This window comes from Balaenoptera musculus, chromosome 7 (assembly GCF_009873245.2).
Source record: "Balaenoptera musculus isolate JJ_BM4_2016_0621 chromosome 7, mBalMus1.pri.v3, whole genome shotgun sequence".
Taxonomy (NCBI): domain Eukaryota; kingdom Metazoa; phylum Chordata; class Mammalia; order Artiodactyla; family Balaenopteridae; genus Balaenoptera; species Balaenoptera musculus.
The window spans coordinates 42,696,431-42,721,760 of record NC_045791.1 but is presented as its reverse complement, the minus strand read 5'-3'; the positions used below and the strand labels follow the sequence as shown (position 1 = coordinate 42,721,760).

Below are 25,330 nucleotides of genomic sequence, written 5' to 3'. Positions count from 1 at the left end.
ACTGCCTGACCAGATGTGGCCATTACCAAAGGCAGGAGGATCCCAGAGTGATTACATCTTCTTGAAGGTTTATAGTAATTCTGATTAATCTGTTTTGAAAAGACAGATACCCACATATCTCAGGTATCCAAAGGCAATAAGATTAGGATTATTAGGACTCATCTTTTTCTCTGAATTATAATTCTCACTATCAATCATAATTTGTCCAGCATCCCTGGTGTTTTTGAAGTCTTAAACTAGGAATTTTTAAAGTCCACCTGTCATAGAGTTGGGAGATTGTTCCAGAGATGCTACAAGTCTGGAGAGGAAATATAATAGATTTCAGTGAAAATACAGATCTTGTTTCAGCTACGAAAAGGGTATGATTGATGCACTTTGCCCCAGATATCAAACTCCTTTCTAAGACAGACTCTGCCATCATCCAGCCCTGGCCAACTCCTCTCACCTCTTTATACCCCAGAGCTGTTCAACATACAGCAGTTAAAGCCCTGCCACAGTTGCATGGTTTCTAACATATGTCAGTCTATGTTTTTTCCCTCACCACGTACATAAAGCGCTTGGTCCAAGCTCTGTGCTGTACAGGGTGGGATAATCAGGCAGGATGTGGTTACATGTCCTCAAGGGGCTTACAGGCCAGGGAAGGAGATTTATTCTTTAATTCAAATGTAGAAATAACCATGTTAGAAAGTGTTAAACTTTTGTTGAGATTAAAATACCACGTACTGAGAAGATCTAAAGGAAAGCATGTTGCCTGAGTGTTTTCTAGCGATATTCCTTCACAGTCACGCTGTACTGTTGGGATTGGGGTAAGGGAGGACATATCACTAAGTTCCACTGTTTTGCAACCAGTTTCTTGAGCCAAAAACCTTTTGGTTATTATTATTATTTTTTTTTAATAGTAATCTTTTATTTATTTATTTTTTTATATTTATTTTTGGCTGTGTTGGGTCTTCGTTTCTGTGCTCAGGCTTTCTCTAGTTGCGGCAAGCGGGGGCCACTCTTCATCGCGGTGCGCGGGCCTCTCCTGTTGCAGAGCACAGGCTCCAGACGCGCAGGCTCAGCAATTGTGGCTCACGGGCCCAGTTGCTCCGCGGCATGTGGGATCTTCCCAGACCAGGGCTCGAACCCGTGTCCCCTGCATTAGCAGGCAGATTCTCAACCACTGCGCCACCAGGGAAGCCCTGGTTATGTTTTATTGATGGGTATTAGGAAGATTTTTAGTAACCATGACATGGGCAGAATATTCACGGCAAAGGTCGTTTTTTTAAAAAAAGAGTCTTTAGATAGAGCAACTGTATATCAAATAAGGCCCCCAATTCAGTGAAACTCAATGGCACACCCCTCCCTTATGCCTACTTTCTCTTTTGCTTAGCTCCTAAAGAGGTTGTCAGGCAGACCGTATTTCACATCCAGACGGCCACCTCCTCAGTGATGTTGGGAAAATCTCTTAACTTCTGTTTTCTCAGCTGTAAAATGGTGAAAATTATACCTCCCTTATTGTGATTAAATGAAAGGATACATACAAAGCACCTAGCTTGGTACCAAAAAACACAATAAATGCTCAACAATGTTAGTGACCAGTACGATGAATAACACTCAGTTCTCTAGAAAAAAATGTTTGCAGTAAGCTGTCATGGTTTAAAATGGTGTTCTCCCTTTAGCTGTTGCTTATTTCGCTCTTTTTAAAGGTTCTCTAGGTAAATTTGATAGTAAAACGATAAAATATTACAGCCCCAACTAAAACAGGTAAACAAATGGCTAAGCCTACTCCCCTCAATTAAGAGAAAAGTATTATTCTTGACATTTTGTCTCTTTCTAGAAAGATAACTGCTAACGAGCATTTACACATCAGCTATTATTGCAAGGTATGTTTGGATTTTACAGTAAGAGAGAACGAAGATGAAGTTAGAGTCTCCGATGCAGGTGATGCAGGCAAAGTTTCCATGTGTATTTCTGGGGACAGCAGAGTGAGATAACCTGTCTAAGATTTTAATGGATAAATTCTGGCTTCAGTATTTACAATTTACATATTACCTTTCGAAAAATGTATTCAGGCAGGATTAAATTGTTTTTTAGATCTGCATCTCTTCCTAATTTGCTTGGTACTGGAAGTTCTCCTAAAAGTAGGATGATGTTTTAATTTGAATAATTCTTATGTAACGGGGAGCAGCTACTGGGTTGCAGAGACAAGCAGAGCAGGGGCTGACTGGCACCCTCTGTGCCTCGAGGTGAGGACCTCCTTCTCCAGCTTCCCTGGCTGGAGTGTAGAAAAGGCAGTTTGCCCATTCATTCCTAATTTTTTCCCCCCATACTAGAAGTTACAGTGCCTGGTTCCGATCTTTAAAAAAAAAATCTACCATTCTTCTTAGTTCATTCTTTTGTTCTATGTCCTGATTTTTAAATTGGGCAGAGAGTACTGTTTTGAGATTAAATCTAGTCCAAAATGTAAAGGAAATATCCAAAGACTTGAATTTTAGGATTTGTGATGTTGTCTGTATGGAGATATAGAAATTTTAAAACTGTTTGTGTCCCCCTCCTGCATTTTTTCTGTTTCAGCAAAATGATTTGGTAATGCACAGGTTCTCTGAGGTATCCTTGCTACTACTTTACATTGACACAATCCAGAGAGCTGCTACTTTACATTCACACAATCCGGAGAGCGTAGGAGATCTTAGGTGGCTTGCAGGCCACACCTGGACCATTCCCGTCTGCTCTGTCAGGGCAGGGGTTCACAGCAGTGGTTTTCCCTTTCCTGTGCCGGCAGTGCTCATTGGCTGCTTTGGTTTAGGTGGGGTGGGTGCAGAGAGCTGGCCCCTCATCACTGGTCATCGAGTGTAGAGTCTCCTGAAGCCAGTTTCCATTTAGGTACGATTGTCTTCACCACTGTGTTTCTTTGTCGATGCGTGGGAAGAGATGACGTCGTTTTCTTGTGCATTTAGAAGGACAGAGATTTATGAAATCCAGTTTGGGTACCTGTCACTAATAAATTAGGTTAATCTGGGATCATGATTGAGAATGAAAGATTGCATGTTTGATTTCATGAAGCAAAGGTAAAGGATATTTTATTTGCTATTATAGTGAAACTAAATATAAGAAGAGGAAAAGGGGACAGAAAGGCTCAATGGAGCTGTGCTGCTGTGGGGTGTGTGACCCCCATACCCGACCCCCCAAATTCACAGAGGTTCCGGGTCTCCTTTCTACCGAGAGCTAGAATTTGAATCATACTGTCCCAGGTTTCTTGGAAAAGAAGGTCCCTCTGAAATTTTCAATTTTCAATCAGTTTCAAATGAAACTGATGCTTTGTGATTAACTTGAGCAACAGAAAATAAAAGGGTCTTCAGGAAGATGAATAGCTTCACTTTTTTTCTTCTTGAGCTACAATCCCTACTTTAAACAAAGAGTACTGTGAAATAATTTTTCTTTTGAAAAAGAAGTCCTGTCTGGTTTACATAAATACTGAAACTGTTTCCCAGATTCCACTTACTGCAGAATGAAGTTGTACGTAAGTTTATCTGCTTCAGAAAAGATGAAGAGAGGAGTGAACCTTGCCAGCACTTGGGTTGGTTACCTTCCAAGGCACCCAGGTACTCCAAGGCTGATACCATCAGTCCTGAAGTGATTAGACAGCAGTAGTGCATGGGCTGGCTCCACGAGAGAGAGGAGAGTCTCTGGGCTGCTGTAAGCAGTGGATATTCAGTCTAAATATACAAGAGAAATCCCACAGGGAAGAAAACTTGTTCCTGCAAAAAAAAATGAAGAAATGCTTACTCAGGTCAAAAGAGAAACAGTTCTTTAAGTATACTGGTGAGCTACTGGGAGCAGGGTTCTCATAACTGGGGATTTCTGAAGGAAAACCAACTCGTCTTAGAGAATTAATATGAGTATAGCCATTGTGAAACTTTAGGATAAAACCAGACACTGGAATACATGAAAGGAAAATCTTCCAAGTCTCTAGTTTCTTTGTAAGGAAACTGAGGGTTGAAGTTTCTTGGTTTAAGTGAGTGAATTTGTGGCATACATAGGGAGACTAGAGAGTGGGCGGACAATTCTAGAGACTTTTCAAAGGTTTCTAATCTAAGCTTATTAAATTGCCAGTTGACCCTGAATGTACTGCTCTGACACAAAGGCAACAAATTGCTATAATTAAATCTGTTTGATTTGTGTATCTTCTTGTAGATGGTACAGATAGTGATTGTATTATTCACAAATTTTTAATATAAACACAAAAATAGAGTGGTAGCATTCACAATAATTTTTTAGGAATTTTGAATTGTAAATTTAATAGATGGTGTGAGTTTCCTTTTTTTTTTTTTTTTGGTAAGCAGGAAATTGGATGTCTAGCATACACTTGGACATCCAAGTAAGCAATCTAAAATATGAGGTGTAAAAGAGGCAGTACAAAATATATACTTTTTCTATGATGCCTTAACAAGACTAGCACATCAGTTTTCCTTTTTAAGACTCATTGAGAAAACTTGGCATGTACCATTATAATTGCTACAATCCTTGTAGCAAATAAGGGCTGGTGCCTTTTGACAGCACTGGTGGGAAGGGAGACCTAGTTCTGCCTTGAATTAGCTGTACGACATTGTACATATACATGCTTTGACTTCTTTGGGCCTCAGAGGGGGTTCCTGAAAAGTGAGGTATTGAATTAGATCAGTGTTTATCAACGTTTTAAAAGTCAAGCCTTCTTGAGTAAAAATAAAAATACTGCTCCTATCTCCACTCCCCACCCATCTCTTAAGATTCTTTTATACTTCCAGTTGAGAATTACTGGACTGCATGATCTCTGATGTCTCTCTCAGCTCTGGAAAGCAGATGAACAGAGGTTTTCATTTCATTTTATGGGTAGATGCACCTTGCTCCTTCTTAAAGTTGGAAAGGGCCCTTTCCAGAATTCATTGTCACTCACCAAGAGTATTTATTGCCTTGAGTCCTGCCTTATGCATGGGCAACACCCAGAAGCTTGCTAGAACTGCAGAATCTTGGCTCTACCCAAATGGCTGAGTCAAAATCTGCATTTTAACAATGCAGGTGATTCCTGTGCACATCAGAGTTTGAGAAATGCAGCAGAGCACTGTTTTGTAACCTGCAAGTGGCAATATTAGTGGGGTGTGGAATCAATTTAGTAGGCCGCTACTAAGTCGCTACCAGCATTTCTTATTTAAGGAAATAGGCAAGAAAAGGTACTGTTAGGGTACATTGCAAACGGTAAAGGAAAATAACTGTTTCACAAAATTTTTGTTTCAGTTTTCTATGTCTTTGCCTGTATGTGTATACAGTGTTTCAATCTCAGGCAAAAAGTTAATTTTTTAGGTGGATCTCAGGCAATAAAGAAAAAAAAAAAGCCACTGTGCTTTGTGTCTCAGAGACAGTGTGCCTCAGAGACAACCATCTGCTTAATCCCTTCTATTTGCTCACAGACATTTACGTAGAAATACATACACAGAGATACATAATAAAAAGCTGTCCTACACTAATTATCCATATTGCATCAGATGTAAACTGCTGAATTTTACCATGAAAAAGCAATAAATGTGATTATTAATTTTTTTGAGTTGTAGTAACTCAAGAATTTTTCCTGTTGACGTTTTACTTTGGCAATATACAAATCACAACACGGTCAGATACGATTTCATATTTTGTATTATTATTATGGGAAGATTTCAAATACTTGTTCGGTTTCCTGAAAGTACAGATAATGCTTTTTTCTCCAGGGGCTAATTTGTGAAACCCATAACACTGCAAGCTTATTCACATGTCCCTTTGCATCTTGGAAAAAAAAAAAAATTGAATAAATTCATTTGGGGTTTTTTGGGGGTAAGCTGGCTCATATTTTTCTAACTTTATGTTTAGTTAATCACTTTACAGTACTTTCAATAAGTATTGTGTAGTGTAAAGAAAGTATATTTTCAAATAGGTAATTTCCACCCTGAGGACTTTGCAATCTCAGCAATAATTCTTTACTTACAAGAAATGCTAGAAGATACAAACTGTACTGTACATAGAGTTTTAAAAACAGCTGGAAGGAAGTTGACCATGCTGGTATCCTAACTCCATTGGGGTGAGGCAGGAAATTCAGGCTTTGCAGAGGTGTTCTGAGCTGTCATGATAAAGGTAATGCTGTACTTCCCTTAGGAAATTTCCTTTTTTCAATTTATTTTGAGTAAAAAGGAAGAGTTTGTTCTTTTCCCTTCGCAGGGCTCTGTGTCAAGGAACAAAACAGGTGTGGATTTGAAAATTCTTCATTTGAGACCCAGGAAGAGAATAAAAACACTCTCTATGCACCTGCATTCAGAATCCAGAAGAGTAATCAATTTTGTACCTGAAGTTTGGCAGGATTTTCTGTTTACCGTGTTCCAATAGCTGGTTGTTATGAACTTTCTTTTAAGGTGGTTTTGGAACTATTACATGGTCTTTTGATATATAAGAGATTAAATAGAATGTGAAATGCAACTTTTCACTGATTACATGTTGAAACAGGAAGATGTGAGGCTGTTAACCAACAAAAAGTCTCAATAGGCCCAAGTTATTCAGCTATTAATATTTTCACCTGAAGACCACTCTGGCTATAAGAACTCTGATATTATATCTTTAAAAAATTTTTTTTTAATTTGTTTCTTTAAACTTTAGTTGTAGTTTTAGTACAGCTTCTGTATTTACTGTATTTCCTCATAAACATCTGTGGCTAAATAGGGACTCTGTGCTTGGCTTAAGTGGTGTAGGGAGGTGGGACCACAGTGCGACTCCTGTCTGTCTTCTAGCTGCACGTGTATTTGGGTGAGTCTTCTTTCTCGGCTCTGCTGATTCAACCTCTTACTCCATTTCTCTGGCTGTTGGTGCAGGTAGATAAGAGTACCCAGGGGCCTGGCTGGGTTCTGTCATGATATGCCTTAGCTGGAGACAGCCAGAAGCGTTATCCAGCCTTAGAATTCGGAAATGGAAGGGAGCTTAGGCATCACCCAGTCTAACCTGCTCATTTCCCAGGCGAGGACCTTGTGCTGCCCAGAGATGATGCTCCAGTTACTGGCCAAGGCAAGACTGGACTCCAGATTTTTCCATTCAGTCATTTTTCTTTTGTATGTAGAGAGGAGCGGGGAGAATTTCCTTAGGTTTATGTCCCCCACAAGCTATGCTCTTCATTTATCATCTTTAAATTTTCTGTTCTCCCTGTGAGACTCTGAACAGTCATGTGTGACATTATATCCATATTCTATACGATTTCTAGGTAATCCTCCTACCTTTCTAGTGTCATTCCCCCCCCCCACCCCTTCTCCTCCCCAAACATCAGCTTGTCCTAGCATACCCTTGAGCCAACCAAGGGAAAAGACCAAGGAAAAGAGGTTGGTCTTTTCGCTGGCTTCATGAGGAATGATGCTTCCTGTCTGTATCTTGGTGGGCTCTTCTCCTCTCCCCACACACCCACCCCTTTCAGGACTGCCCTTCCTCTGTTTTTAATGACTTGCCGTTAATATTTAGCTCCCTCATCCATCTACTGCCTCAGTGAAGCTGCCTTCAGCCTTTCTGTCCCAGGCCCTCTCACCCCTCTCATCTCATCTCAGGATTGAGCACTTGGTTGAACTCTTATTGCTTTTAGAAACCATGCCATACCACACCATTTTACGTGATGCAGTTAAGGGTAGATAAGGCCAGGAGCCCACAGTTAAAAGCTTTTCCTTCCTAATGAATGTGCTTTCTGGTGAGGAAGTTTTGAACCCATTGTCTTAAGCCCCTCGCTTACTTTCTTGGCCTTCCAGCTTTCAGGTGAATAACTTATATTTAATGCCTTCAGTCCGGTATCTTCATGTTGTTTTTTGTTTTGTTTTTAAAGTGTTTTTTTTGTTGTTGATGTGGACCAATTTTAATGTCCTTATTGAATTTGTTACAATATTGCTTCTGTTTTATGTTTTGGTTTTTTGGCCGTGAGACATGTGGGATCTTAGCTCCCCGACCAGGGATCGAACCCGCACCCCCTGCATTGGAAGGCGAAGTCTTAACCACTGGACTGCCAGGGAAGTCCCTGTTTTTTTGTTTTTTAAAGACTTTTTTTAAAGAGGAGTTTTAGGTTTACAACAAAATTGCGAGGGAGATACAGATTTTTCACCAACCCCGGGTCCCACCCACTCATTCGTTTCCTCCGTTATCTGCATCACTCACCGGAATGGTACATTTTAAAATTTCATTGCATGTCTGAAATTTTTTTTTTTTTATCTGATGGACTTAGGTAAAGAGATTTCTATGTAGAGATTGCAACTTTACATTTAAGGATGAGATTTGATAACTATCTTAGTGAATATTAATTACGAAGCCTTGGGAATTTTTAGTTTTAGATTTTTTAAATAGCTAACATAACAACATGGACCCCTCTGCTTCGACAGACAGAATCCAGCAAAAAAATACTGAATAACCTATTGCTCAGTTTCATAGTTGGAGGCTACAAAGTTTGTTTCCAAACAAGGGACCGTGGCAATATGGGACCCGGTTCATTAACTAATTAGCTATGTGATTTTAAGCTTTGATATCCTGGCATCCAATGGGATTGCCTGATATCTGCCCATTTGTCCTCCTTCCCACATGATGGGTGAGTAAGACCCTGCATGTGTGAAGGGGCACCATTGTTCTGGGCCGATGTCGGTGCTGTCCTTTCGCCTCCTGGCCTACCCGGAAGAACATCTGCTTCCTGGCCAGCTTCTCATCTCTCACTAACTCACCTCCCACTTCTCAGCTGTGTACTTTCCCAGCTCCCTGTGCCAGGAACTTTATCTTTCTCAGTTATTATTCCTAGCCCTTTTGGAGCCACTCAGATGTCTAAATGGAAACAAACCAACAAAAATGTTCTGACTGTGACGAAATTGGCCTATTCAGATGATCTGCCCCCCACCCGCGTTCCATAATTCCCCTAAATTATTAAATTTCCTTTGTATCTTGAAACCTTTGGGAGAAGAACCAGTATATGGCATTAGTATGGTAGACAGTGCCTTTGTGTAGTACTCAGTTCACGCCAGGCTTGATTATTATACTGTTTCCTGGAGAAATGATGATGTCCATGACTTCTGTCTGCTCTCAGGAGCAACTGTAATGATTATTTTGCTTCTGGATAAAGGAAATAGTTGATGTGGTAAACCTTCCTGCTGTTTGGTGGTGGGGTGTGTGTGTGTGTGTGTGTGTGTGTGTGTGTGTGTGTGTGTAGGGGGTGGCAGGGTGGGGACAGGGATTATGGATTATAACCTTAAACTATAAGGATGACAGCCTTAAAGAAGACTTGAGGGTAATTAAAAGGCAGATACTAGGTTTCCCTTCCCTTCAAAATATATTCTTAGGAAAGTTACTAAGTGAGGGGGTGAGGGAAGAACAGCTTCAGCTATAAGATTGGTCAGAGCACTATTCTTTAGCCTATTAGAAATAGGAAGGAAATAAGACAATAGAATTTATAGTGACAGGTCTTTGTTTTTTTATTGTTCTTTGCTGAATAGAAATCTACAACAATGTACATGATTACTAATATATTTTTAGTTCACACATGGTTAATCCTGTTTTTAAAAAAGACTTAGATTTACATTTATATAGAAGAGACTTCTTAATGTGCATTGGGGTGAGGGGTGATGTGATGGGGAGGGAAATAGATTTACCGTACGTGTAGTTGCTGCGTGTCTGTCTTTTAGTGCAGGAGGTGAGTGGGCTTTCCTGGCGGGATGGAGGCATCAGAGCTGTCCACACAGGAAGTCCTCCCTGATTGTGGTCCACACAGGAAGTCCTCCCTGAGTGCTGACAAGCCCTCTTCCTGCTGGTGCCCACACCCACTCCTGCAGGGAGTGCAGAGAGGCTCTGCTAACAGAGCCACCCATTTATTCACCACCAACTTTATTTTTCTATCACTTTAGGCAGGCGAATTCAGCCTAGTTAAATGTTATTGTGAAAACTGAATTAGCTTGTTTTCCCTGCCCTTGGATAGATAACTTGATAGGTATCTTGTTTACCTGACCTGAGGCAGTGAGATGAGGCCAGAGAAGACTGAGCTATAGACTCCTAGGCTCTTGTGGGATGGGTCAGCACTTAGCTGTGGTCATTCAGCCACCCAGTTCCTTAAATAAATAGGTTGAATTTGTGAAAATTGTCCACAGGCTTCATCCAAGGGGTGGAAGGTGGGGAGTGTCTTTTCAAATTCTAGGGCAGCTTAGGGGTTTTGAGAGGCAAAATGTAAAAGGACAACCAGTGATGAAAATGGAGTTTGATAAAATATCGTCCACTTGTAAGCTTTTTTGTTCTTTCTTTTTTTTTTTTTTAAGTTTGCTGTTCATGCTGTTGAGGCACTTGACTACAAAGTGTAATTGCTTTAAATTGATCAGGGTTCTGAAGTTGTAGATAAAGACTTGTCAGTGTTTGTATTTCAATCTGGGAGTGAGGGTTTCATTCTTCACTGGTTAAGTGGAGCCTTCCTAAAATGGTGACTCTGATATTCGGCTGTAATGTGCTGTAGCTTTCCAAAATTGTTTGCAGAATTCTTTTAATGAAAAGATTTATAAGGTTGAATTTTAAAAACTGACCTTTTTAAGGGTTTTGTTAAAAAAAAAAGCACAAGTTGACTGTTGCTCATTAACTTAAAGGCACCTTTGACTTTTTTTTCTTAAAAAAAACTTAGCCACGAATGGTATTAAGTGTCATATTTCAGAAAAACTTGAATTTCATAATTTAAGTTGCAGGAAGAATGGCAACAGAAAAATGAAATAATATTAGTAGTTCGTTTAGGATATAGACAGTGTTTTGGGTGCCATTTAGAGCACAGATTAAGGGCTATGGCTTTGTTGTCCGGCAGATCTGAGTTCAGATTGCAGCCCTGCGCCTACTGAAAGTGTGACCATGGCACATTACTTAGCGTCTCCTGAGACTCAGTTTCCTGATCTGCAAAATGGGAGAACAATAATGCATCTGTCTCGTTTGGACTAAGTAAGATGATGCATGGCACTGTGACGTGTGGCACAGTGTCTGGCACGTATGAAACATGCAGGATATGACAGTAATTATTACCCCGCTCTTACAATTAGCATTAACCCGTTCTGAATATTTTGGAACAAACTCCTTTATTGTGTTTGCATTTTCTTCTTTGAACATGAGGAAGTCTTTATCAGGATTTAAATTTTTAATTTCAGTGAGTTCTAAAAACTCAATCTTTGATCTAAAATGTTCTGTACCAGAAAATGGAAAATGGACAACCTGGACTAATTTAATGCTTCTTCTCTTTAGTCATCAGCTATTTCTGAGAGTTGATAATAGGATACATTTGAGTTTAACCTTGGTCACCAGAACTCACCAGAGACCAGTCATCCTCCTCAGGATGCATTCGGGAACTCCCTTCTCCCAGCTGGGATCGGAATACTAGCAGATTTCTTTCCCCCAAAGAGTAGGTTAGAGAGAAATTGGGGAGGCACAGACTGTATATGCTCCCCACCTACTTCCAGCATGGGAAAATATTGCTGTCATAAATATGGAGGCCGGTCAAAGATGCATTCCATCAGCTATGTAGATCACGGCTCTGCTTCTGCCAAATATGGATACATAAATAAAAGCCTGCTCCTTCAGGTCCGAGAGATCTCCAGATAACTCACACGTCCACATGTTTCTTTTCATCGTGTAAGTCCATGCCCGACACTCCACTCTCCACCCCAGGGAAGAGCAGAGGTGACAGCTGAGGCAGACTTGGGATGCAGTCTTGCAGATGCCTGCTGGCTCACTTTCTTTGGGTGGTGTCGTCCCACTGCAAGGTGGGCATGGACCCAAGCCACAGCTTCTGTCAGACCCCTACAAGGCTTACCCAGGTGACCACGTGTCATCCCCCGACTGCAGCGCGGAACACACCAGGTCCTATGGTGAAAAGCTGTGTTTGAGGCAAGCACAGGTTCTCGGATGTTAATCAGAGGTGATTTAAGAAGAACTACAGTCTTGCCTAGATGTCTACAACTATCAGTTCTTTGTGCAAATCGAAGGCTAGGAACAGGGTGGCGATGTATGTATGTGTTACCTTCCCAGCCCCTCTGTTCTTCGCTGAAGTGAGAAATAGAGGGTGCCTGGCTGATTGCAGGTTGCAGCTAGCAGTTATATTGAGTGACCTTGGAGAAGGGACACAGACCTCTGTGTGGCACAGCTGGGGGTCTGAGGTGCCATCAGTGGCAGAGCAGGAGAAGGGCTTAGTTTATACCTGGAAAGCAGTTTTTATCCCTTAGAGAAAAACAGGGATGAGAGGAAAGGATTTGAGTTCAACTGCTTATTAAGGGCATAAATCAAATAGATTTGATAGGATATGATCTCAGGCAGGTTTTGTTTTGGATTAAGCAGTGCTGATGTTCCTGGTTCAAGTTCAGCCTTCATTTATACATTGACTGTTGTTAACCCTTCTTGCAACTCTCCTTTCTGAAAAAGAATCCCTTGAGATAAAGTGGTGTTTGGACTCTGACTTTAATTTAGCAAGGGCGCTGGGCAGTGAGAAGAATCATCTTCATAGTATAGGCCGTGAAGAAATGGTTACATGTCTAGATTCATGAGGAGCCCAGTGCCTCAGGATAATACTGTGGAGTTAGAGTGGCCATGGCAGAAACTGGGTGCAGAGCCAGATAATCTATCCTGGAAAGCTGAGATTGCTGACAAGGTCAGCAAGGTTATATTTATTGCAGGGGGTCTACTTTTTGAACTTTCTAAAGTGGAATTTAACTGTGTCCTAGAGATGCCTCATTTTCTTGTTTATGGTGGTAAAAATCAAGCTGTAAGATTTGAAAATTTTGTTGAATGTCTAGCGACTAAGTTTACCTCTTCAAACTGTTACTCAGTGTCAGTGATGTCCTTGGTTGGTCTATTTATTATTTAGAAGATGTGAAGTAAAAAAAATTCCTGTCCTGGTGTGAAACTGCAGAGCATTTGCTGTGAGGACACTTTGGGGTGAGCTGACTTCCATGTCAAACTGAACCATTTAACTTCCTCAAAGGTCATGTGTGTGGCATAGGGACAGAGAACTGTGGTTTCTTTCGATTGGTGAACAATTATCTGATGTGCGTACATTTTCAGACATTCTTCCTAGGTGACTGCCGACTGAAACCACACCGAGCCTGGCTTGCAGGCTTTGTAAAAGTTACCTTGGTTGCTGCCAGGCCTGGGAAGGTTTCCAGCTTCTACACCATTCTCACAGGGGTTAAATTTCACAAGGTTAGCCAGAGCGAAAGGCAGCCGACCTGTGAATCTTATCCAGATGTCTCAAGGAAGCCATGGGCCTGTCTTAGAACTAGGTGAAGGCTTCCTTATTTGAGCCTCTTGACTGAACTCTTAACTTCCTTACACTTGAAGAGTAATCTTTTTTTTTTTGTTAATCCCTAAGAATCATCTCAATAAAATTGTCAGCAACTTTCAATCAAGTGTCCTTCAGAATTGGAAAAACCTTTTCAAAAGTCCAGTGATTTCTAAATGGCTGTAGATTAAAATGATATCATCAATAACTTTATGCAAGTTCGTTTTGAGTATCAGATGTGTTCCTTAAAGTATGTGAATAAAATCTTACAAAAACTTAGTCCTGTTTCAGGTGCAGGTAGAGAATATTCTGCTGAGTAAAATCCTGTTATTCATGTTGAAGGAGAGGGTATTTTTGTAGAATGAACAGATCTTTTTTAAGGTGTAAATTAAAATCTGCGGTAAAGTAGCTGAAGATAAATCTGTGTGCGTATCTTGGTAACTTCGTCTTGGTTGGGAGGTCATACAGCCTCTGAATGGTGCCGAATCGGTTCTGTCTGGCGTTCTAACGCTGCCGTCTTTGTTTTCCAGCAGTCTCTGGTCCCAGCCCACCCCATGGCCCCTCCCAGCCCCAGCACCACCAGCAGTAATAACAACAGTAGTAGCAGTAGCAACTCAGGATGGGATCAGCTAAGCAAAACGAACCTCTATATCCGGGGGCTGCCTCCCAACACCACAGACCAGGACCTGGTGAAGCTGTGTCAGCCGTAAGTAGAAGTTGTTCTTGTGTTTAGCTCCTAAATATCTCCTTGATCATATTACAGAGTGAGATAAATTGTGTTCTAAGAGAGGTTTAGTACAAGACAAATCTGTGAACGCTCATTCTGGTCACAGTTGACAGGGTTTCTAAGTTTTGAGTCCTTGGACGCTTTTTCAGTCAGCATTACGATCAACAGAATGCCTATATAATAAAATAAATTGGAGCATTTGCTCAGTAGAATTTGACTTTATTGGCGCATGAGAAGCAGGCTATGAATTGTTTAAAAACATGGCTGGTTCCTTTTTGAGGAGTGCTCATATTTTGTGGAAGCACCTCTCGGGGCCAGTCTGTCTCATCATAAGAGAAACTTTAGTTGTCACCGTTTGTCAGAAAGGTAGTTACCGTCTAACTTAATCCTAAATGCGTATAAACTCTAATGCCAGGGGGGCAAAGGTAGTCTGTCTTCGCTCACACCTGTAGTTTTGTGGTCCGGGTTGTTCACGCTCAGCTCTGGGCATTCTTTTTTTATTTTTTAATTAATTAATTAATTAATTAATTTTGGCTGTGTTGGGTCTTTGTTGCTGCGCACAGGCTTTCTCTAGTTGCGGCGAGCGGGGGCTACTCTTCGTTGCGGTGCGCGGGCTTCTCATTGCAGTGGCTTCTGTTGTTGTGCAGCACGGGCTCTAGGCGCGCGGGCTTCAGTAGTTGTGGCACGCGGGCTCAGTAGTTGTGGCACGCAGGCTCTAGAGCGCAGGCTCAGTAGTTATGGCGCACGGGCTTAGTTGCTCCGCGGCATGCGGGATCTTCCCAGACCAGGGCTCGAACCTGTGTCCCCTGCATTGGCAGGTGGATTCTCAGCCACTGCACCACCAGGGAAGTCCTCAGCTCTGGGCATTCTTATTCCCAAAGTTCCTATTCCTCTTCTCACTGCCACCCTTGCTGTGTCCTGAGATGAAATGTGCATACATGTATAACTTTGTTCCAAAGGAAATTTGCATTATATGCCTGTCGATAAATAGAATATAAGTATGCTACTTTGCTACAATCACATTAACTAAGGAAGAAAGCACTAGTTTAAACCAAGGAGCCAGAAGCACTGTACATTGCAAAGATCACAGTGTAAAGACTAAAAGCCTCCAATCACTTTAAGCTATAAAATCCTACACGTACAACAGCCTCTTTTATTTATCCAAAGACAATCATGGTCCCTCACAAACAGAACTTTATATAACTGTGGAAAAGGACGTCCACTAAAGAATGTTTCCTGTTCCCTGAAAAGTATTTCCGTTTCTAAACATATGATTAATAGCATCTTATTTTTGTTGTACTGGGTAAAATATAAATTTATTACTTCTTGCTTTAAGAAAAAAATTTTTTTCAAAACTTACTTGGGCAGCGTTTCCAAACTGGAACTAAAAGTAACATCTGGCCTTCCATCAGGAGCGATGGTGGTTTTGCTCTGTTGTGTTTTTAGAGAGGAGGGTGGGACACCGGGAGGTGGTTCGTCAGCATCTGGAGAGCCTTCCGAAGGCCATCACCCTCAGGACCCTCCCTCCGCCTTTCCCGTGTTACCCTTCTGATCAGCCCCTTTGGACTTTGACTGCAGCCTTTGCTCCCAGGACAGTGAAATAATGTCCTGTGCTAGGGATGACTTTGAAAGCAAGTCCAGCTCTTGGGGTTTGTCATGCCTGACCAGAGTCAGATGGAACTTTGCCAGGCACGCCCTGCCCTGTTGCAGCTGTTCAAGACCACAAATAGGCCTTTTTGCTATCTTGTCTGCTGTTGACCTTTACAGGCATCTTCCTCTGCTTTTGCAACATAATTACAGGTAGATAGAGCACCTAAAGTCTAAGGAGCTAAAAATATAACTTTGTAGGACACAAAAGAATGAAACTAACCCTCACATTCTTGAGGTGTAAGAGAAGGGGAAAGGATTTCAGAAGACAAATTGTTCCTCAGCTAGTTTTGAATCCTGTAAGGTGAGTTGTAACATTAAGGGGATAGAGTTAAACAACCATAAAATAATAGAATAATACCATGTTTTATATGCAGTAAATATGTATTTGAAAAATTAAACCAGCAGTTTTTTTACTGAGTCAAATCATATTCCAAATGCAGCAGAAGAGCATTTGATCATCTTATCTGAAAAATTCATTCCTTTGTTGTTGTTGGTCTCTTTGACATTTGTGGATTTTCTCAGCATGTGTAGATATCAGTCTCTTCGCTGTTATCGATAGCAGCAATAATGGCTTGCCACTCATTCTCTCCTATCATTTGCAAAACCCCAGGTTTGATATTTAGCTCTGATGATAGTTTTCTTTATGTATTATACAGAGGCGAGACATACAGTAATAGAGAACTCTATGTCAATATCTGCTGAAAACTTCGTTCCATTTAACACAGAGGATCTAATAAGTACCAGATATGTCTTGTTGACCATTTTGTGTCTTAAAATGTGGAGAGAGCAAAAAGGAGCATTCCTGGTTCTGGACTTAATTGTTTCCAGTAAAGAATAGCTAGTTGGCCACATGGAAGTGACAAGAACCTTATGGAAAAGTGACTCATCCTAGAGCTTAAAAAACTGAGTGGACATAATTAGAGATTTTTTAGAAAAGTTTCAGAAGCTTCTCAGAAAAGATAGGTGTAAATTCATAGCTCTAAAAAAAAAAAAAATTGTAGAAATAAAAATTTAGCACTGTAATTTACAAATTAACGTGAATTGTAGGAGGGGCAACAATTGAAACAAATAATTTGGGTCTCTAGGGGACTTGGATATTTTAGAGGGTTATGTAACAGAAAAATGGAAAAAGATACCTAAGAATGTTTGCAACAGGGACTTGATAACATAAAAACAATGCATGAAACCTGAAGGCAAGAATGACATGAGGATTGTGAAAACTGAAGAGGGAGACAAAGTATTTTTAAAAAGCTATGTTTGGAGTAGAACATACAGATGCTATAATGTTAGAAGAAATGACAGTGAAAAAGCAGATGTCAACGCAAGAGATGGCAGTGAAAAAACAGCCTCAGCCCAAGTCAAAGAGGGACTCGGGACACTGGAAAGTGTAGGTCAACATGGCTGAGAGAAAGGGGGCTCACACTGGAGGGTAGTCAGTTTCGGTGACTTGAAGGACACTGGTCTGAAGGACTGGGCAGGGCTGTGACAGTGGTGATGGTGGCCAGGTGATAGGGAGTGAAAGGAGATCAATCTTCTAAGAGGATTTGATGAAAGAAGCTGACCAGCTCTAGCGAACTTCTACACTGTGATGTGTTGTATATATAGGAAGTCTTGTTGGGACCTCGTGACCACTCTTGCTGCTGCAGCTCTGCACCCTATTTCTAAACTGTTATCTGCTCAAAAAGAAGACATCAGTCCAGTTAACCAGCACATTTAGGAAATGGAATGAGCTGGGTGACAGAAAGGACTCATCTTTTATCCCCTGACCTTTAGATAATCTTCATTCTCCGCCTTCTCTAAAAGCAAGCCAAACAAAAAACTTTGCCTGACTGTGTTGCCCTTCCAACTTCTCTGGCAGATTTTCTAGGCAGATGAGCCGAGGGCTGCTGGTGCTGCCATTTTCTCACTGCCTTAACCCTTTGCATTTTCCTTTCAAGTTTCAGCTGAAACTGCGCGGCGTCTTCCATCTCCCTTATTTCCTCTGGCTTGTTTTCATGTTGTCCACATATCCTCAACTCCTTGCTCTTTGATTTAAGTTTTCTTGGCTTATTCCTCTGCAGCCCCATCCTCTCAGAGGGTTATTCTCCACTCTTTCCAATTTTCTGCAGATTTTTCCACTTGAATATCTTACTAGCACCTCAGATTCAACACTATCTCCTTCCTCTCCAAACTGTCACTTTTCCACATTTACTCTCCCCAGGTTGAAGCTTTGGAGCAGTGTTGGCTATTTCCCATTATCCTCTTAGTCACCAAGCCCTGCGGCTTCTTCTTTGGCCTGTCTTCATTCTCAGAGCCAGAAGAATTGGGTGGTTCCTCCCTCCCTCCCTCCCTCCCTGAGGGGTGACAAGCGAGAACCATTTGTTCCTGCTGCCGCCTCCCCTCAGGGGCCTCTCCGTTGCCCGTTCTTGATTTTCCAAGGTCGAGTCTAAGCTCCCCCTGCCTCCTTCATGCGTGGACCACACTAACCTCTCCTTATTTATTTTTATGCTTCCCCACCTCCCAGTCAGCATGTTACTTCCATACAGTTCTGTCTCCAAGGGCCTGTTATGTAGCAACATGTCTGTGACTGTGTGTAATGCTGACAGCATATCATCTTCACAGATTTCTTACCTACAGTATAAACTCATGGTGGTCAGGGTGGCAAGATTTTGGTGCCCCAGAGTTACCTACCGCAGTGCTGGGCAAGTACCTTATTCTCAGTCAGTAGCCTGTAAAAGGGGTCAAATTATGCTTATATCATGAGGTTGTGATTAGGATTAAATCAAGTAATATAAGGAAAGGAGCTGGTCCACAGTCTAGGTCATTGAGCAAATATTAGTCTCTCCATGCCTGAGCCTTTGCTCCTCAAAATCCTAACTACTAGATTAAATTTAAATTATATGTAATCCTACATTTTAAATTAAGGAGAAAATACCAGATTCTGATCCTGAAAGCTGGGAAAGCCAGAGAATAGGTTATATTAACATGAACCACCAACCTTCTCTCCCTGAGGCATTTTTTGGGGGGGGGACAAGGGGTGAGGGCAGGGTGGAAGCACTTCACTCACAAAAGACTAGTTTTATCCTCATGCCACTCACCCTTGATTTATTCCTTGTCATAATACTGTAAAATCTTTTGTTGTGTCCCAACTATTTTTTCTGAAAATTTAAAAATAATATTTGGTCCAATAAAAACAAACAAAAACAGTATTTGGGCGCAAGGTTTGGTCCATAGTTCTTCCTGGTTTGCAGTAGGAGCAAATATGTGGGTGTCTGTTGGCCAAGGATGGACATTTCTGTGATATTGACATCACATGAAAAGGTCTGCATAACTCAGTGTATCAACAGCTTATTTTAAAGGAAAAACAGTCTATTGATATTAAAACAAGATGAGGTATTTCTACTCCTCCCACCTTCTACAACCTTTTTCTCATTCCCAAACCAATCCTTGGTCAACCAGTTGTTTTGGGGTTTTTTTTCCCCTTTCATTCAATAGATATCTAATTCATTTCAAAGTACAGTAAAACATGATTTTTATATAAATGTGAAATTAAATCTATCTTATAATATTATAATAGCCTATTACTAATTAAAAGGAAATATTTTTGATATAGGATGTTTCCCTGGTTGTAATATCCAGTATATTTTCATTTCCTAGCGCTTTGTTTTCTGTTTTCTGCAAGTTTTCCTTATTCTTTTGAATATAATGCAACTCTTAAAAAGGCAAAGCGGAAAAGCTGCACAGATCAACAGAGGCAGACATAAACAGCCAACCCTAATTTAAGACAGAATAAAGTAAATGTTATAATCAGTGCAGTGTTCTGGGAGGGGTCAGAGAAAGTCTTCGTTAAACCTCAATACCAGGGGATCGGGGTAGCTTTCAGGGAGGAGACGATTCTCAACCTTAAAGGACAAGGGAGATTTCATGCGGGGTGGAAATGATAGTGTCCTCCAGGCCTCCGAAAGGGCCCAAGAGATGTGAGCGTGCTTGGATGTTTAAGAAAGCACAAAGAACACTTCTTGGTGCGTAGCTGCCATTCAGCAGTTGTTCGTTAGCCGGGGCTCCTGGTGCCCGGAGTGGAGAGTGTGGATGCAGAGCAAGGAGAGGCCGAGATGCAGTTTGGGAGCATATCGTTAGCACTTTGAATAATAAGCTGAGAAGTTTGGAGTCTATTCGTTAGTTACAGAGGAGAAGTTGGCCCTTGGAGTGGAAGAGAAGCATAATTCCGTGTTTTCTTTCTTTCTCAGAATGGTAATTACGACAGAAGTCGGAAGGTTGGCTTGGAGAAGGGGGCTGTCATAGGCTGAGTTGACGTGACCCTGAACCAGGGTGGTGATAGGAGATGGAGGGGAGAGGCACTGGGACTGCAGGGCGCCTTAGAGATAGGAACGCGGGGACTGAAGCATGATTTAAAATGACTGTAAGGCCTTAGCTTTGAATAAAGTGAAAATGTGAGTTGCACTAACTGAGAGAGAGTGCGCAGGAAGGGCACAGACTCTCACTGATTCTCTCTCAAACCCTAAACTCCAGCCTCTCCCTGTGTTTCCCAGAGGTGGCCATGCTTTTATTCATTCGTACGACCCACAAACAGGGCCCACTGAACTAAATACTTTTCTGAAACCACTAGTTTTTCTGTTGAACACTGACTTTAAAAGAATAATTTAAGTTCTGGCTATAGTAAAAAGTCAGGGCAACTGTTAGGAAAATGGACAACTTGAAATGATAAGGAATAATTCTTTATACATTTCCATTTATCTCTGTAACTCTAAAATTTCTTAAGCAGTTTATCTGCTGAAAGTTCTTTTTTCTCTACCCTGGAATAAAATGATCATCCCTTTTATTTCAAAATCATTAGGCTACTTTTAGGGTAAATTTGAAAGTGAAGGCATTCTAGTAAGATATATACAGTTTTTTTATGCTTAATTAATCAACCTTTAACCCTAATAGGAAGTTAAACCTTAAGTGTTCACCCTGAAAGTAACAAGGGCCTGACAGACCCACTATTAGGAAATCCCAGGTATATATGAAATCCTTTGGAATTTATATAAAGTGCATGAAATGAGAGTACCTTAAATTGAAAACAAAACAATGATCCTGTGATGAAGTAGGAAAAATCACTCCACCCAAAAGTGATCTGATGCTCACTTTCAAATTGAAGAGAGACTTTAAAGCCAGGTAACCTAAGGCCATTCAGGTATCCCCAAATGACTCAGTCCAAGAAGCCTGAACATACCCTAAGTTATTAATACATTTACTTTAGGAAAGAAACACACACACACACAGCCCACATGGATGTATGCTGGAGTATTCAGACAGCTGTACAGACATGAAAGACATGGACCAAAAGATTTTATTGCCTACATTCAGTATTATTCTGAAGTCAGACTTGTGAATCTTACAGACCCATAGCTCTTGATATAGGGTTAAATTAGAAGCTGACATATCTCTTTGAGGCATACTTTACCCTTCAAGTGACGTTTCTAGGCAAGTTGAAGTAGTGTCTTAGTGGTAGCGGCGGTGGTGGTCATAGTGTATTTAAGTCACACACATCAACAATGAAAGACCCACAGATGGTTTTTTCTTTGGTATCCACCGCCTCTAGGATAATTGAAATTTGGACATACTGAGTTGTATTGTATTCCAAAGCCATTTGAGTTTTTAGGTTTTTTAAAATTGCATTTTACAAGGGTACTGAAAACTGTATCTAGCAAAATTGTATTTCTCAGATTCCTTTGAAAGACAGTCAGAAAAAGAAAAGTTAACAGAAACATAGAGTGATAAAAAAATAGTTCTCTCATTAAATGTGTGCCTTAACAAAAATGTTTTATTGACTGGAGTACTTAAAAAAAGCTCTCCCCAAAAGTGAAATTGAGTTAAGATGATGTTTGCCACGGTTAATCATAGCAAATGCATGCCATTTTTCTTTCTGTTGCTATTATATAGCTCCTTGCGTATATATAGATTTTATTTATATGGTAAATAATAGGATTTCTTTTAGGTTCCAAATGTTTTTGTTCTGTAAAGCAGCTAATTTTTATCCTCTCAATAATTCTTTCTTCATCGATCTAGAAGATTCTCAGAACATAAAATACTGTTAGCAATAGTTTCTGGGACTTGGCTTCTTTTACTATTACTAGCATAAGAGGGTGACACATAATAATTCAAAGAGGGCTTAGACCAAGACAATTGGGCATTTTCTGAAAAGTGTGATCTAAGATGTGAAGTTTTCAGACTTTATCTCACTCTTTTAAAAAGGTGTGCCAATCTATTGCATCAAAATATTGAGTCATTAATTGTAATGTAACTCTTTCTTCATGGACAATATTCCAGTCAGAGTCTATATAGTCAAAGAGTAACACAGGATGCATTAGACCCGGAGCAAGATATATATCATCTTTGTGATCTTTTTTTTTTCTCTAAAAATGGAAGTCAAAGCAGATTTCAGAGTTTAGGAGCAACAGTGTGTATTTAGCAGTGTGTATCTCCCTAGTCATCTCTTGGATAAGCCATATAAAATCGTTTGTTTTCTTGTTCATGTTAATTGCTTCCTTTTCCTTCTTGGTATGAAAGAATTCTGGCACTTTAAGAAACACTTCGTGTGCAATAGATCTTTGACGTACCAAGATACCGTCTGAAGACTTTTGGAAATCCCAGAATTTCACAAAAATAATTTCAGCATCAAAAAAATTCTCCACAAATACCTGCTTTCCAGTAGAGAACCATCTCTTTCTTAGACCTCTCTTTGCTCTTTCTTTATTTTTATCATTAGAACTATCAGTTGGCTTTTTTTAGGGGGTGGGCAATTTTCAAAAATTAACACAATATTTAATCCCTTCTTGAGAGTTACTGCTACACAATTAGAGCAAAACCTTCTTGAAATATGGACCCTGGGTGATGGGCTACGCTTCTTCACTGGCTGCATGACTCACTTCCCTCTGTCTGAGTGCCCACGCTTCAAATACATACCGCAGCAAAATTTAAAATTACTACAGGTCGGAGACTTTCAGTGTCATCACAAGTAGTTGAAACCTCAAACATTAGTTATTGCCAAGTACCTACTGCATGCGTGCATTTGATATTTTGGCAGAAAACCTCAATTATGTCTATTTTCTAATTTATTCTCTGTGTAAAATCTGCTGGTAAGCATGGATATTTAGAGATTTAGCCAACCCTCCTTACTGTCAGTTGACCTTTTTCTTAAGGGTTTCGTTTTGTTATTCCTAGACATGATTAAAAGCCTTCCTCCCTGTATTGCCCAAATACTGCACACACTGTTGGCAAACCAATTTCGATGTTAGCCTTAGCAGAAGTTAATTGGGAAGCCAACACTGCAGATAATGGCCAGAATCACAAGAATTTTTTCAAGAGCATCCTCTCCTTCCCTGTGAGAGCAGATGAATTTTACTTTATGTTCATCCCCTGTTCCTCTGTATGAACCTTAGGTTTCTGTGGCAGCAAGTTGGGGGTGTTTAACCATTAAATGAAGTTGAAGGTATCATCAGGAATAAAAGCCTTAAGTCTATATTTGGCAATTGTGCTTGGTTTGACTTAGAATTTCCTTAATGGGTTAGCATGAATATTAGAAATGTACAACCTCTCCCTTCATCTTTCCCCATCTTCATTCTATAATAAATGTATGTAAAACATTTCTGTATAATGTGTAAACACCTGAATAATGCCAGCAGCTAACCTTTGACAGATATTTCCTGTGTCCCGGGGACTGTGCCAGATGTTTTATTATTTAATCCTAAGAACAACTTTATGAGCAGTATTGTTATCCCCATTTTATTTCTTTAACTTCTTTTAAAAAATTAATTGATTAAAGTTAATTTTAATTAATTTTTTAAATTAATAAATTTAAAAAAATTTTAATTTAAATTATTTAAAATTTTAGAAAATATATATTCTTTTTTCAGATTCTTTTCCATTATAGGTTATTACAAGATATTGACTATAATTCCCTGTGCTATGCAGTAGGACCTTGTTGTTTATCTATTTTATATATGGCAGTGTGTATCTGTTAATTCCAAATTCCCAATTTATCCCTCCCCCTCACATTCCCCTTTGGTAACCATAAGCTTGCTTTCTATGTCTGTGAATCTATTTCTGTTTTGTAAATAAGTTCATTTGTATCATTTGTTTAGATTCCACCTGTGTTATCATATGACGTTTGCCTTCTCTGTCTGACTGTTATCCTTATTTTAAAGATGGAGTTGAGAGAAGTTTTCTCCTCTTATTGCTCAGGATAATTCAGCTGATAATGGTAGAGCTTCGACTTGAGCTTGGACAGTCTGACTCTAGAGCCCGTACTCCGAACCACTGTGCTTTCTACTTCCCCAAACATACTCTGGATGCCAGTTCATTATCTTCATCCTCCCTTCATCAGTGCCCACGTTCCTCTGTTTACCACAAGCTATAAAAAGACTCATTTCTCCAGGATCCTAAAAGAGATATTCAGCCATGATAGATTTAACAAGATTTTGTTAGAAAAATCAGCTTTCTTTAAGTCCGCTTGAGTAGCCAACAGAATCAAAAGCTCAAGGTAAAGGCGGGAGGATAGAGGAGGAGCTCATCTTTCCTGACATATAACAAAGTAATCCCTTCTAATGTAGCTGGTTATACACAGCTCAGCTCCTGGTTAGCTGTCTAGTGTGCTTCCTGAGATTACACAGTACAGAGAAGGTATGTCATTTGCTTGATGCCTGAGGGTCTTAGTGCATTACAAAAAGAAACATTCTTTTAGGGATCCCCATCTAACAAATCCAAACAACAGTGCTTTACAAAATGGCATAACATAGCATTATAATTTTACTAGAAGTATAAATCTGATTAAAGCATAAGACCAAACCTCTTCTGAGGAGAAATTAAAGTAGAAGTAAGTGAGTGGTGAATTCCATTATTTATTAAGCATCATGCCTTTGATTTTGCTAGATACTGCACTGGGTAAGGCACATTTCCTACCCTCAGGGAGGTTCTTGTCTTATATGGAAAATAAACTTCACACATCATGTAGACCAGAATGTGGTGTATCATGTGAGAGTCAGAAAGTGCTGTGGAGATTACAAGATAGGGCGTGATTGCATATGATTGGGCGGGCATCAAGAAAAGCTTGGCATTTGAATGAGTCTTCATGGCTGGGTGAGCAGCTCAAGCCCAGGTTTAAAGCCAGTACTAGCCTGGCTGCCTGCCTTGTCTGGTCTTCACTAGGACCATATCATGGGGTTCTTTTATCCCAGAAGAAGGCTTGTACTTCACTGGGAAGAGGGTAGGTCCAAAGAGGAAGATGATTCGATGAGTGTAAGATTTTGAGTGTAGGAAACTGGGAGTTTGGTACCCTTAACAGATATAAGGGTCAGGAGGAAGAGCTTGTTTTTTATTCTTGCCTGCAAATTCTCATCTACTCTCTGCAAATTCAAATTGAGTACCTGTTTGCTTTATGAATTTGTGTGCTTTTGATATGGCTATTAAGTGGAAAGAAACAACACGTCAGTTCCAGACTGATGAATCTTCAGTGCAGAAGAGAGACTAGTAATTAAACCTGATTATTTGTCAGCTGGAATACTGTGTATTGGAAACTTTCCGCCAATATAGCCCTTATGGTCAACCATTCGATCTATATATTCCTCCAACATGTCATTATTTTCATAATTTTTTATAGTTCAGTTTTAGGGACTTACACTTTTTAAAAAGTTGCTTTTTGT

At 40.2% G+C, this 25,330-nt stretch overlaps 1 protein-coding gene across 13 annotated transcripts in view; it reads left to right on the top strand.

The window, feature by feature from the left end:
- RBMS1 (RNA binding motif single stranded interacting protein 1) overlaps nucleotides 1-25,330 on the top strand; it is a 210,039-nt gene that overhangs the window by 103,180 nt on the left and 81,529 nt on the right. For 11 of the 13 annotated variants that reach the window (XM_036857075.1, XM_036857069.1, XM_036857067.1 and 8 more), the window contains one exon: nucleotides 13,804-13,979. In XM_036857075.1, coding sequence (XP_036712970.1) covers nucleotides 13,804-13,979 — 176 coding nt within the window. The remainder of the gene's footprint in view (nucleotides 1-13,803; nucleotides 13,980-25,330) is intronic. The other 2 variants (XM_036857061.1, XM_036857072.1) reach the window with 1 other exon arrangement.